Source organism: Camponotus vicinus, unplaced genomic scaffold (assembly GCF_025532165.1).
Source record: "Camponotus vicinus isolate PSW18456_S1 unplaced genomic scaffold, iyCamVici1.0 SCAF_3, whole genome shotgun sequence".
NCBI classification, from domain to species: domain Eukaryota; kingdom Metazoa; phylum Arthropoda; class Insecta; order Hymenoptera; family Formicidae; genus Camponotus; species Camponotus vicinus.
The window spans coordinates 24,765,262-24,780,126 of NW_028141967.1; the positions used below are offsets into that span (position 1 = coordinate 24,765,262).

The window sequence follows — 14,865 nt, forward strand, 5'->3', positions numbered from 1 at the left end:
TCGATAGTAAAAGTGAAATCAAAGCTGAACAAGATTTTGAAATTTATGAAAAATATTTATGAAAAATTGATTATGAAAAATATGATAACTATTTCTATTGCTTATCAAAACTTTAAAATTTAAATTACAATTTAATGATAATGATGAGAATTATTGAGAATAACACACACGTGTTTCAGGCAATGATATATGTATGTATATATCGGGTGTTTCTTAATAAGTGCGAAAAATTTTAGATGATTCTTTGTCGAAAATTAAGAGGGATTTTTCATATAAACATATACTTCTACATCCCTCCCTGTGGAGTTACACTTTACTCTTTCAAAAATGGGGGTAAAAATTAAGTTTTCATTTTTTAGATTTTTAGATTTTTATTATAATTTTGTTTTTGTTCCAATTTTTCATTTATTCTAATTTTCTTTTTATTTTAAAATTTAACTTCTCGTAATTCGAAACCTATGCTATTTAGCATCGCTATTTAGCTGTGCACAATAACGTATTTTATTTTTTTCTTGAAAATTACTAATTTTATAAAAAAAATAAAAGAAATAAAAAAGTCTCTAAATAAATCAAACTTTTTAATGCATATTTTTGATCATATTCCGGCCCATTAAAAAGTTCTAATAAAAAATTGAATAAGGGGTTGCTAGTTTCATCCCTTTATAACAATATGGGAGGCTGAAAAAAATATTAATAAATAACCTTTTTACTAGTAGAAAATATCTACCTAATTTCATTTCTTTAACTTGTTCCAAATTTGAGAAAAAACCTAATTTTATACAATCGATATATACCCTGTATATAACTGATAATATAGAGCCGAAAAGCTCTATCAGAAAATTGATAAGCTACATTCTCAGCTAAAAATTGATATTTTTAAGAAATAATCGACAAAAGAAAAAAAATCGTTACAATATTCTAAGCGAGATACGTTTATTTTGTGTGTTGCTCTATATCAGAGATGAAAGGCCGAAGATGAAAGATGTAACAAAATCGTTTGCGAATCATGCAAATTGCAAAAGTCTTATATTATTCACAATATACAAACCGCAGTTACTATGTTCAGTAGCTTTTTTTGTGTTTTATAGCTCATTTTGAATAAACTATTTTCAGCTTTTATATTTACGATATCCGGTCTCATTTTGAGAAAATAAATGTTAAAATTAGTTACGCGCGACGTAACGCACGAGTGAAACAGCCTAGGTTTGTCGCAAAATAGATACTATAAATGTTTATGTCTATACCAGTTAAAGTTGACGCGTTGCAGTAGAATTTCTCTCTTTCAGTATGATAAATAAAATAAATAAGCAAGTCATGTTACAAAAAAAATTCATAAACCTAATCATTTTGTACAAAACAAAGTAATCAAACATTTGAACAATTTTATTAATCTCCGGAGAAGATGCGAATCGATAAACATGCTACAAGACATAGAAACTAATGCTTTGCGGTAAAGTATCGATTTAAGTGATCGATATAAATTGGCAGATGTGATAAATTGAATTTCCGACAATATATATATATTTTATGACAGATGCGGTCGCGCATGAAGAAGTGACAGCTTCGGAAATTTTCCCTGACATATAGCGCAAGTTTGCCGGCCATGCAAATTTCGTTGGTTTCACGCGAGGATGCATACGACTCACACATACGCGCCAACACAATCATCTGAGTCACGTTAGCTGGCAGAAATCCACGAAAATGATTCTAGTGGATGTATAAACCGTTTCGACAGGCGATCTATTAACCCGAAATAGGGGTTTTCTGATGCATATATGCATATATTCCATTCGCGCTCATATTTCCAATGTAATCTCAACACCTTGTCTTATCCATTAAAATTCTTTAATTGCAAATCATACTTTTAAGTGACCATTTATAAATAAGACCAGTTTAATGTAAACGAGATTAAAGGAAATCAAACAAATGGATAATTGAAAATTGCAATACAAATGTAAATATTTTAATAGAAATATTTCTTTTTCAGAATAAAATATTTACTATTGCTATTATTTATGCGTAAGAAATTAAAAAAAAAACATGCAATAATTTTTAATCACTCTGTTTTCGCGTATTTTGATTCGTTCGCGTAAAAATACAATGAAAACGATAATAAAGTTCCAAACGATATCCCACAAGGTAATAAAATTTTATGATTTTTTTTCTTTTCAATATTTTTCTCTTCAGACCAAGATCAGACGAGCTGTCGTGGCTGCGAGAAGTTCAAAGTTAAATTTCCGCCAAAGTACGCGTTTTAAAATTGGCCGTCACATTCGCGATTTATGCATTCATTTTCCGGCAACAACGGTCCATGACAGATTTTGGTACTTGAAGCGGAAAACCAGGAAACTCGTCAATTGGCCGTATAATAAACAGTCCCGCGGCGATGGATTACCAACGTGTCAGTCTGCCTGATGTACACACGTATCCAAGACAGACCGGGGAAATCCCTGACGTGAGAATGGTCTTTAAATATATACGCGCCATATCCCACCCCCGCCCGATCGCCGTCCGTCCGACTGTCGATCATGTTTCGTTACAGAAACGAAACGGTTCCGGAACGATCCAGAGTACAGTAGATTTGTCTCGGGATGGCCTAAGGTTACGTGATCTCTTTTTCTGTTCCTCGCGCATCGGTTGTTTCGTTTACGACATGCGCGATGCGCAAATAATGATCTAAATTTAAGCAACACTCTGTCGATGACGTGCGTACGTGTATTTATTGACAAATGGACTCGTAATACATAGAACGTGTACATACATATATACAAGTCGAGTATAGTAATCGAAGGACTAGAAAGAAAAATCATAGCGTTTTTAATAAATCGATTGAATTCTGAATCAATTCATTGACAATCATTTACTTAAAAAGACTTGATAGGCACAATTTACATAAGATATTTTTCCTTGATTTTTATATTTATTTACCATTTACATTTGTAAGATGAAAAGTTTGCAAAAAAGTTTCAAACATTTGTATTCTTTCGAGAAATGATTTATTAGGAAAAATGAATTCTCAATTTATTAAAATTTAATATTTCTAATTACAATTGATAATTATAGCTATTATTCTTTTGTACGATGTTTATTGTTATCTTTTATATTTTTTTATATTTTATCTTGTTTGTAGAATATTTGTTTAATGAAAAAAATCATGAGCAATGATTTTCACATCTGGACCTTCAATTATAACATGATTGATGTATTAATATCGTAGTGCTTTCATTGTGTTGCGTAATACACTGCTCTAAATCAATGCGAAAATATCGCATCGCTTGATTAATCTTATCTAGAAAAGATGTTGGCAGAAAGGATGAGTCGTCGATATGTCCAGCCCTCTCAAAACATGTCACCGATATTATTACTTGCGAGAAAAAAGTCATTGATCATTTGTCAGAGGTGGTCACTTTTCATTGTCTTCTTCGTGCGATGCGAAAATCACAAGATAAACAGGATGGAGAGAAAAAAAGGATTTATATGCGAAAGCACATGTTAGCACGATTCCAAATATATTCGGCCGCTGATTAATTGTGAATGCAATATGATAAATAAATATTATTGAGATAATATTTATGATTATAAACTAACATTATAGAAATATTGTGTGAAATATTAAAATATTGTATTGACCCATCAAAAAAAAAAAAAAAATAACTGACACGCATGTATATATAAGATTATGCATGTATGTAAACTTTAAAGCATAAGTGACATAATTTTATTTTCATCAAAGTAAAATTGTATAGAGCTTTGCAGTCACAGTGAATCTCTTCTTAACATTCTGCATAAAATGATAAGAGATAAAAAAAGAGCTAGAAATGTACAAGTTAAATAAATATTTAAAAAAATTTTTTAATATAACTAAATAAATTTTTTAATATAATTTAATAATAATAATAATAATAATAATAATAATAATAATAATAATAATAATAATATATATATTATAAATAAATAAATATAAAATATATATTTATATATAAAATTATGCATCACTGCTCTAAACTTTTAATACCTTATTGAAGCGAGATAGGAGCGCGAAGGGACCGTACGAAATTAGATTTGACATACGATCGAAATCTAGAAACTCAATAAATTTTATCCATTACAGATTCGAATTAAAATGCTATTTTATTACTTGACAATCACATGTTACAGATCTCGCGCGGTGTAATTTACATGTGTCTCAAAGCGTCTAAACATTGTCGTAAAATTGATACTTTATGATCGTGTCTCGTTGAGGAAAATCAATGTCATGCGAAATGTTGGTTGCACACGCGAGACACGATTGGCTTTGCTCCGCGTACTTCCACTCGACAAAAGTGTCAAAGCCGGGAATACATAAGAGTTGGCAAATTCACGAGGAATCTCTCTCTCTCTCTTTCTCTTTTATTTTCAGAACGATTCATTACCAAATTTCTCTTTCAAGTTCAAGCTTGCTTTTCGCTTTCCGCAGAATATTCAGTAAATTCTTAATAAACCTGTACCGTTCGACGCGCTTTAACGTACGAGTATTTAATTAAGGAGAATCCCTCATCTCTTTTCAGAGGCAAATCCCCGGCTCCCTTCGCGCTCCACCTGGTCGAACATAAACTTCATCAGAGTCTCTTACCAATAACGTGGTGGTACTTGTCGACGAACTGCGCGGTGCTTTGAATTCCCATGAGTGCCATGTCGATGTCGGTGTACCAGTTGGACGCGGAATATCGCGGTTCCGGCTGCGCGTAATTGACACCTGGCATCTGCGGATCTGATTGTGATCTTTTCTTTTCCCCGTCGACGGACGTTTTCGTCCGATCGAGCCACTGTCGCGCCAACGATCGTCCGAAATTGATGGGACGCGCCCCGATGCCTTTAGCGACGAGGAACCGAGCGCCGTCCGACCAAACCGTCGACTCGAACCACTTCCGACTTTGCTCTTCCCGACTTTGCGCGGATTCACCCACCGCCAGAGCATTCACCTCACCGCCACCGCCACGTACCTCGTCATCCACTCTGTGCAGATGAATCACTCTGATCTTCCGCGATCTAGGCTGAGTCACAAGGCGCGGACACTCGCTTCCGAGGAAAAGAAACGCCGGTTCCGACACGATCCGCGAGTTCTTTTATCGCGCTTCTTATCGCCCGATACTCGCACGTGCCGCAAAGCTGACGAAGAAACTAGGGTGGGAGGAAACGAGGCACGGATCGTAAAGTATACGAGGCGGAGAATAGAATAATATACAAGCGCGAACGCCTGCTGCGAAATGCTCTGAGATTAATCAGAGCTTAATCGACGTCAAGGGAGAGGGGATGTGCTACTTTTAGACGATATTATCTATCGGTTCATAAAAATAAAGCAGAGTTAAGAAACTGCTATTAAGATGGACGCACCTCGGATGTTACGATCTCCGAACAACGCAATTAACGCAATTAATTAACGTTTAATCGCGCGGCTGAATTTTAATATTGAATTCAATGTCAATAAGATATCTTTTTTAATCGAGAAAAAATCTAAATGTGATTCCAAATTAATTTTAAACTTTCTAAAAAAAATTCTATCAATGTCAAAAATCGTTAAATTGCATTTTTTTCTCCGAGTAGCCCAAAAAATAGATATATTTAAAATAAAAATTTAATGGTGATGCGCTGATAAACATAATAAATGGAAATCATTCTAACGTCGTCCACAAAAATATATCGAATAGAATAATGTTTATATAATTCCCCCGCTCATTTATTTATAATAATCAAAATATAAGCGCGTCTGAGTGGACGAAATTAATGGAGCAGATCAAGGATAATCATTATCTGCATTTTAATTATTGTCCGAAATGTGAAATAATTTGATATCGTAACGTTCGCATGAATATACGTCGTAAATCGATTTACCATATCCCGTCGCCCACATCGGACATCGGAACCACGTGATCGACGTAAGTGTTTGGCGACACGATATCTATAGCTCCAATCCCAAAGATCTTAAGTTCGTATTGACAGGAACGTCTTGGCGTTCCCCGGAAAGAGCGTCACTCGATGGCATCGCGAATCGGTTTATCCCGAAGCGTCCTAAACCGCCCCCACAACGCGACATGCGATTGTGATCTGGGAATTGCCAAAGAGACGACCACTACGATGAGATCAATCGCGGGGCACGCGTCTTCTGGACGAAGATTCGTTCTCGCGTTTTGTACGATCTCCCGAGAAGTCTTCTCCGCAGGAATCTCTCTGATCGTCGACACCGAGGGTGTCAACCATCCGGGTCGACACGCTCAACGGCTACGAAACGACGCGCTCGCTTCTCGCGACTGGCGGCGAACGACGCGGCGGCTGCTGCGGACACGATGCACGATCAACTACCACCGCTGAAGAAGAAGAGGTGAGTCAGAGAGACAGAGAAACGGAAAGGGAGAGAGAAAGAGAACGAGCGCTTGGACCGATAGGCATTGGCAGAGCGCTGGGACTCTCGGTGCTTATTTTAAAACCACTGTCCTTCCAACTCGCAAACGACGCCGTCCGTCCTATAGCGACACGATACCGTGTAATCTCCTGTGGCTACGTTGCTGGTGAATCGTAGCTGGTATCGGAATCGAATGAATCTCTTTTTTTTTCTTTCTCTTCTTTTCCCTTTACGGCGACATGCAAATTTGCGAGGGTGATTGGTTCCCGACATGTGAATCCTCGAGGAAATGTACACAGCATCTTAAATTTTTCAATCGATATCTTACATTTAAACAATTATAGTACATATATAAAGAGATAAATGTCATTAATATTCCATATACTTTGAATATCAGTATTAATTAATTATCTTGCAGCTATAATTATTTAATGTATAAATCAACTCTAATAGATCAACGAGTATCATTAATGCAAAACACACGCTACTAGATCAGACCAAGATAACATCATTTAAAAAAATAATTTTTTCTTCGAAAAATTATTCTTCGATAGTTGCTGAGTGACTTCTCGACTTTTCAGAATTTCAAAGATTGTTCTTGGGAGTAGATGATAATTAAAATCATCGATAATGATATCAAATAATTTTACATATTAGAAAATACATAAAAAAATTTTGCATTGCACATTAGAAAATCCAATTGAGAAAATACACGTTAGGTATTTATGGATTAACACAAGGAAAAAAGTGTGTCTGTTTTACGCATTGTTCAACATTCTTTGAATAATGCGAAATATAAATGGAATTTGTAGAAACCCTATAGACCGCAGAATGAGGACATGCAAGAACTTTGTGGAACGAGAACGAAGGGAACATGAAAGAGAACATCGCGTAATTATTGTAAAATTGAAAGTAGTTTTCTAGGTCTATTATTTCGCCGTAATGTGATGACGTTCATTCAAGCGACATCCGATTTTTATCGACAGGTTGTCTTTAACACGGTTGGAATATTTTTCTTGAATATCCATAATACGTGCCAAGCTATGTATAACGCGAATGATGAATTAGAATAAGAATTATGAGTATTCGAGCATTTGTAAAAACGTTTATTACATATAAACGAATCTACATTCACGTAATGAATTATAAAATTCTCGCGGCTTATGCAATTGTAAAAAGTTCGCAATTATTCTAAAATCGAGCATTAAATATTTATCTTAAAAAATGCATACTAAGTGATAACATTTTTGCAAAATATTACGTGTGTATACATTTAAATATTTTTTTAGTACAATGGATTAAACGAGAGAATTTTTTTGACGTTTACATTTAAACCAGTACACAAACTGGCACTGAATTTCTTGGCAGTGTTTGAAACATCACGTGCGATCAAAATATTAATACAGCGATTTTATTAATTTACAAAAGAAAACACATCTTCGCATTGAGATAATCTACCTATTGTTTAAAAGCTTCATGATAGAGAATATTTTTAGCAAGTCGCCTTGGAATTATTTGGAATTCTTTAAATAATCTCTAATTTTCCTTATTTTCTAGATATCTGTCAAATGTGCTACCAGATTCTGGCTTCTTATAACATCTGTCTCTCTCTTTAATAGTTGATTAAATTTTCTGCAGACTCTCTCGCGATTTCCTTGTTTTAATTTTCCCGACTCGATGTATACACGCGAAAGATAAACTGATTTAGATTCATTCGCGGAAGCTCCGTCAGTAGAAAAAGCGTGGGTAGTCAGACAATTCTCGAGAATGGTTGACTCGAGTTCTACTCTCGTTGTCACAGCACCGTTTTTCTGTGTCTCATCGAAGTTCCAGAAAATTCCGAGCTTCCACGAGCGGACGCAAAGTTCGTTAACTCCTTCTTTGACAAAGTCAAAGAACGCGATACTTCATTTTACTGACATGCCGGCTTCTTCATCGTCAATGTTCTTGCTCGCGAGAAAAAGAATGTTCGCTATTTTATTCCGCCGATAAATAACGAAAATTGCGCAAGATGAGTAAAATTTAGAAATGTCTAACGCATACGTCTCGTATTCTCGAAAGAAACGTTTCGCGTTTTGCTTAAAAATTATCACTTTATAGCGCATAGAGACTAACACTTTATTAAGGTACTTTTCTTAACGTGAATGGCAGTTCGGGATAATTCAGAGATTTTTATACTCCTGGACAAAATTAACGCATAATTTTTTTTCACTTTTTCTTTAAAAGCTGATATTTAAATTTTAACGAAAAATTTTAAAGAAAAATTGAAAAAAACAAATTATACGATTAATTCCATTTATAATTATAATAATTAAAAGGTGACGTATTAACGAGTATCCATTTTAAAAATGCAATGTATACAAGTTTTATATTATCGTGGAAAACACAAATAAGAGAACATAAAATAAGTTTTCACTATACATGTCTTCTCTATTATCAAAGTTAATCTTATATTGTGACAATTTAAACTCGTGTATAAATTTACTAATCTAATAGAGAGAGGTTACAGGGATGACAACGTCGTGTTGACGTTTCGTGTCAAGCGGAGACATTTTAAGTGCGATACGGACATTTTACGATGGCAATTCTCAATTTTACGCGACGCGTGTCCGAGGAATTCCCATCTTTGAGAATCCTCTCTATTTATCTCGAATTAAGTCGCTTATAATACGTCAGTAATAAGGGCTCCCTTGTATTTTGTCGTCGTATATTTGTCAAAACATGATTACTCGCGAAAAGAATAAGCCTGGAATGTTTATCTCTGCGCAAAGAGATCGTCTCGAGCTTATTTGCCTCGTCGACGGCGAGGAGAGCTCGAATCTCCAGGACTTATTTATCGTTTCGCGAGCGAGAGCTCTTTGGCTGACATTTTATGTATAACAGAAAGAGTCCTTTTCTTTACACTTTACGCCACGGTAATTTTACACTTTGTACGCGAATGAATTTTCTCGCCATTCCGCGAATCGTTCGAGGTCCTTTTCTCCCTCCTTCTCTCTCTCCACCCTCGCGGATTATTTTTGCCAACGTCGTCTGTTGCGCGCGGCAGACTTATATCAAACGTTTAATTGGACGCCGCGTCGAGAATGCGAATAAATGCGGCGTAAATTTGATGGGATAAAACACCTGCGCACGTGTCGACGTAAAACCACCACGTGTGCAAACGTCACCATCTGTGGTGTGTCAGGGTGAAAGCGCCACTTTGGTTTCCCCTTTTAAAAACGCGCGATCTCTCGCTGAATTCTTAAAACGTCCGCCGTTCGAGGGAAGAAAATGAATATGTAATTTGAATTTCAAGAAAATATCTCTCGAAATATTCGCGAAAAGATACCGGAAATCAAGAATACTGCAAACAAAAGTAAAAAGGATATTGTTTACTTCAAGATAAATTTATTTATGACAAGACTTTGCAGAGACGGTTTAAAGTAAAATATTCCTTTTTATATGATTTTGCTCCTCTTTTTTAAAGATAAACTTTGCATCATGATATTAGGAACTTTAAATTTTAGGACTAACAACAGTCATGTGTAAAGATAAATAAAGCATTGAAAACAGCAGTGATTCAAGTCGATTATTTAGAAACTCGAAATGAAATCTCAAATAGATAGCTGGCTTGAATTCTAACTCTTCGACTAAAAGATGCGAATAAATTGGGCAAAGTTATTGAGAGAAACCGTGATTGTGGGACAGATAAGGTTCGGTAGTTGTAAAAATTCATCAACTACGGAAATTCCACGGGGATACAAAGAATATTTATTCTCAAAAGTTGAAGCTTTAGACGGTGTCTCAAGATAACAACGACTTCGTCTCCGACTAATACAACGCATCGTTAAATTCGGCCCATTAACTTGTCCGCGACACATGTTCAGTATACAGCCTCGGCTCTTCTTTGTCAACGATTTTGCCCCTTCCTCTCCTTTTGCATTCTCCTCTCATCTCTCTGAAGCGAGAATCTCGCGGTTGACCGAGGAAAAAGAGACGAAACGCTCAGGAACGCGACTTATAAATCACGTTAACGGCTTTTGGTCAGAGTTGATCGCTATCTCGCGCTAACTCGCTCGAAACAATAATTTGCTCTGCGCTAAGATTTACGGCGCAAGAGCACGTGTGTCGGCGATTTTTAACATGTGTGACACTGACTTTTCTCCAATTCCTCTCGCGCGAATTTTCTTTTGACCAAAGTGGAAAAAGGGCGGGCGAAACGCGTCGTAAATCTCTGACGCGCTTTTTCCTTCCTTTTCTTTATTCTTGAATCGATTGTTCCTTTATCTCGCAATGGGCGAGATGCCACGTTTCGCAAAAACAACACTTTATATCCAAAAGATTCCATCATCAGAATTTTTAGGAACGAACATCGGCGAGATAGTCGAAAATTTCAATATTTTCTAGCCCAACAAGTAGGTTAGAACGAGATGAGTATAGGAAATTCATGTTCATGTTCCTTGTGTGCCTATCGATCATCTGTCTAACATTAAAGCTAGATTCGAGACAGGCTGTCTAGAAAGCAGGCACAGCAAAATATACACAATAAAAAAATAATTCAAAAGACTCGAGATGGACTTTTTTCCAAAATAAATAACAGTTTCATCTCTATGACGCAAATGAGAAGCGTTACGTTTAAAAAAATATATCTTTAATCGAGAAATGTTTAGAGTATCGTTCTATCTTTACAGACTCCATGATTTACATCGTGTATGAGGAATCGAGCTATCCGATGGAGAAATAAGTATCATAGATGCCGACGAGATGCATCGCAAACAGTCTATCGTGATCTATCGCGCCTTCGTAGATGAATCCTATTAGACCAGCTGCGTGTGCACGATTTCGTCGTTCTTCTTTCGTCGACGTTGAGCGACGACGTCACGGTTCTATTCCTGGCGACGTGGACGCAGCGATATCTTTAGAGCGACCATCGGGTACCGTTTCCGAGCTTTCCTTTCTTCGAAAACGTGTGCCAGTTGACGAGAGAAGGCGCGAGACGGAGATGATTTATACCGGTTAAATCGGACCACCCCTTTCGTGTCCTCATCTCTTTCCGCGAGGCGCTCTTAATATTTCGTTGCTACTACTGTTACCATCTGCGACTATTAGTTTCATCCAAAACAGCAGTCCATCTCGAGATAGATACCTTCCAGCAGCGGAAACTCGATTCGGATTTAGATGCGTTCTAAAAGCCGCTTGTTTAATTTATTATCTCGCAAGATAGAATTAAAGCGTAGCGCCGAAAATAACGATTCACATTGTCGAGTTATTGATTAGCCAATTAAAAGTTTAATTCGGAAAAAGATGATTTCAAGAAGGAGGAGAAAGAGAGAGACTAGAAATGAACTAGACTTAAAAAATGATAAGATGGTTCGAATTTATGATGATAATGACAGATAGATTTCTGGTACATTATTAAGTCGAAAACCGCAGATTCGACTGTAGTACAATCGTTAAAATATCTCAACCTTTCATCTTACTCCCTATATTTTACATTTGCGAGCACAATCGTGAAATAAAGATAAAATGAGAAGCAGAGTTTTACAATGTCACTTTACATGACTCAGACAAGTAAAACTAAATTATGTTTTACCATAAAAAATGATATACAGATGACTAAGTCTCTCATGTGTTCATATATATTATTAGCTGTTGAGAAAAAAAGAGAGTATTAGATATATTTTGCTAGAAATAATTAAAAATAGAATTTGAAAAGTGCAACAGCAGATGAATAGAACTCATTGAAAACCTGAGAGCTAATTTGCTAATTTATTTTATCGTTAATTAGACATAAGATTACTTGTAATTTTCTTTAGCAAAAATTTAAGGAGAAGGTAAACGAATCTCTGTTGAATGCTAATGGAAGGATGAAGCGATGCAAATTTCAAGGCATTTCCGGAAGCGGAACAGTGTAAATTTTTAATCGACGTATAATCTCTAAATAAAGCGAGCGTCCTTTGCCGGCGGTGGCCGAGAAACACCGAGCTCGTCATCGTCTCGTCAGCTCTACATTGAACTATCTGTTGTCTCTGGACCGATGCCAGACACCGATGAGAAAGAACGTTGTGTACAGACGAGGATCAAATGGATGATTCTTGTTCTTTAATTGACTTTCAAGTCTGATCATTATCGGAGCAATTATCGTATTTCATATATAAATCTAGTCGCATGAATACAGTAAGGATTTTCCGTTTATAAATATCTGTAAACAGGGATTTTAACACATGTAGAGGCGAAGAGGAGATAGATTGAAATTTGAAAATAATTAAGATTTATCTCTGGTTCATATTAATTATAACAACCGCTCGGCTTAATGTTTGACTTGAAAATGAATAAGTTTTATCGCGAATCGGCATCGTGCCAAACACAATAATTTCCAGTTTGCGATGCCATCTTTTATTGCTACTTTGCGCCTTTGTTTGTAATAATACGAATGCGAACAGTAATACTCGATCGGAATATTTACCGTGAACGAAGCTTATTTATTCTACCAGCTGTTACGATCAAAATCATTTTATCATTAATTATAACGAATTGAGGAGAATTGAAATTTAACTATTGATTTTCCTCATTAATATTTTTTATCGATTATTTTTTTCGTGATAATATTGATGAAAAATTTATTTTTATAAGTTCTATTGAATTAAGTTACCGTAAAGACGCAAAAATTTGAAAAACGCCTTTTTAACAAATCGACGATCGATCAGGACTAAAATGTCCAACCAAAATTTGGATCAAAGATGCACAAAATTTTGCAGTACAAAAATGTAATTGTAAATTTATTATGGCAACAATTAATAAGTATTTGAAAATTGACATAATGGAAATTTAAAGTGATAATCTATCGCCGCAAAATGTTGGCAGGTACGAGAAAATTGACAATTTTTTTATATATATAATAATATTAACATATATAAATACATTTATATTAATATTCAATATTATTATTAATATTTAATTAGTGGTGTCAAGCAAGGATCAGGAAAATATCTATCAACGATGAGATAAAAATCTCTCTAAAAAATCTTGGTAAAACTCCCTCCTCTTCATCGTCCGGAAATTAAATGATGAATCAGAAAAATCACTTTGTTTCGACTTATCAGAAAGACTATGTCTGGCCTGACATGCCAGGTATATGTCAAACTGAACCACCAATCAAGCCGCCAATCGCTGTTAAAATTTGCGCTTGTACCGATTCACCGCGAGTGCTTAAAGAGCTTTTGGATGCGAGTCTCGGAGAGTATCTCGATCGGGATCGAACAAGACAATTGTCAGAAACTAAGATTTCTTCCAAGACTAGACTCGCAAAGAAACTCGATCAACCGTCTATTTGTGTGAAAAAAGTAAATATTTAGAATTTTATTTTCTCAGACTTTCGTGCATAATATAATTTATTTTATTTTAGAAAAATTAGTGCATAAGATAGAATTTAATTACAGAAAATAATGCAATTAAATCCTGAATTCAATTTCTAAAGCTCAAAAAGGAATATCCCGATGGACTATTAGAGAAGATATCACCAGATGAAGGAAGAGATGTTGACCGTTTCAAAACGACGTATCAAGCGCATTACAGTGATCCCGGTGAGTGTGATAAAAATATCTAGAAAGTAGATTACGCATATTTATCGTGCGAAAAATTTTAGGAGATTCTTTGTCGAAAATTAAGGGGTTTTTCATATAAACATTAAAAAGTTCTAATAAAAAATTGAATAGGGGTTGCTAGTTTCATCCCCTTATAACAATACGGGAGGCTGAAAAAAATATTAATAAATAACTTTTTACTAGTAGAAAATATCCACCTAATTTCGTTTCTTTAACTTGTTCCAAATTTGAGAAAAAAATAAAAACGTAATTTTTACCTCCATTTTTGGAGGAGTGTAACTCCACAGGGAGGGATGTAGGAGTATATGTTTATATGAAAAACCCCCTTTAATTTTCGACAAAGAATCATCTCCTAAAATTTTTCGCACTTATTAAGAAGCAGCCTATATATTTGCTCAATATTGCATGTATTTTTTACTTGGACAAATTTATATTTTTTTGTTAGCAGCTGCACGTATGACACAACGTGATCTAGCACGGGCGATCATTCATACGAACGGTCAGCAACTGCAATGTCGTATGCCAATAAAGATAACGATAGAGACTGATTGTTCGCCGACGACTGATTGTCATCCCTCTCCTTCGAGGATAATGAGTGATTACAAGCGAAAGAATGGATCCAAGCGCGAAAAGAGATGCGAGATAGAGTCTAAAAAACTACCGCCCTGGAAGTCCGAGTACCAAGACAGCATTAGCAAAATTGGCCACGCCATTATGCGTGTTAAATTGCATCACGCAAAGAGAAAAGCTTCACTCCAGTATCAGCAATGTATATCCAATTAAAAAAAATGCAATTAGTTGCCAATTTAAATAAAACGATGTAGAAAGCTAAAAGTTTATTGAATATTAATCATTCATCTGTCTCTCAAGTGCACAAAAAATATTTTGCATATTGAAAAAAAT

General features: G+C 35.4%; 1 protein-coding gene across 2 annotated transcripts; it reads left to right on the forward strand.

Moving 5' to 3' along the window:
• Window positions 1-13,028: 13,028 nt before the first annotated feature.
• On the forward strand, window positions 13,029-14,796 carry LOC145969404 (uncharacterized). Of its 2 annotated transcripts, none has more exons than XM_083095517.1 (4): window positions 13,029-13,222; window positions 13,321-13,701; window positions 13,836-13,941; window positions 14,411-14,796. In XM_083095517.1, the coding sequence occupies exons 2-4, from the start codon at window positions 13,423-13,425 to the stop codon at window positions 14,743-14,745; spliced, it is 720 nt and encodes a 239-aa protein (XP_082951643.1). In that variant the 5' UTR covers window positions 13,029-13,222; window positions 13,321-13,422; the 3' UTR covers window positions 14,746-14,796. The 2 variants fall into 2 exon arrangements, with proteins under 2 accessions (XP_082951643.1, XP_082951642.1); XM_083095516.1 differs by having other exon boundaries at window positions 13,030-13,222; window positions 14,408-14,796.
• Window positions 14,797-14,865: the final 69 nt, after the last annotated feature.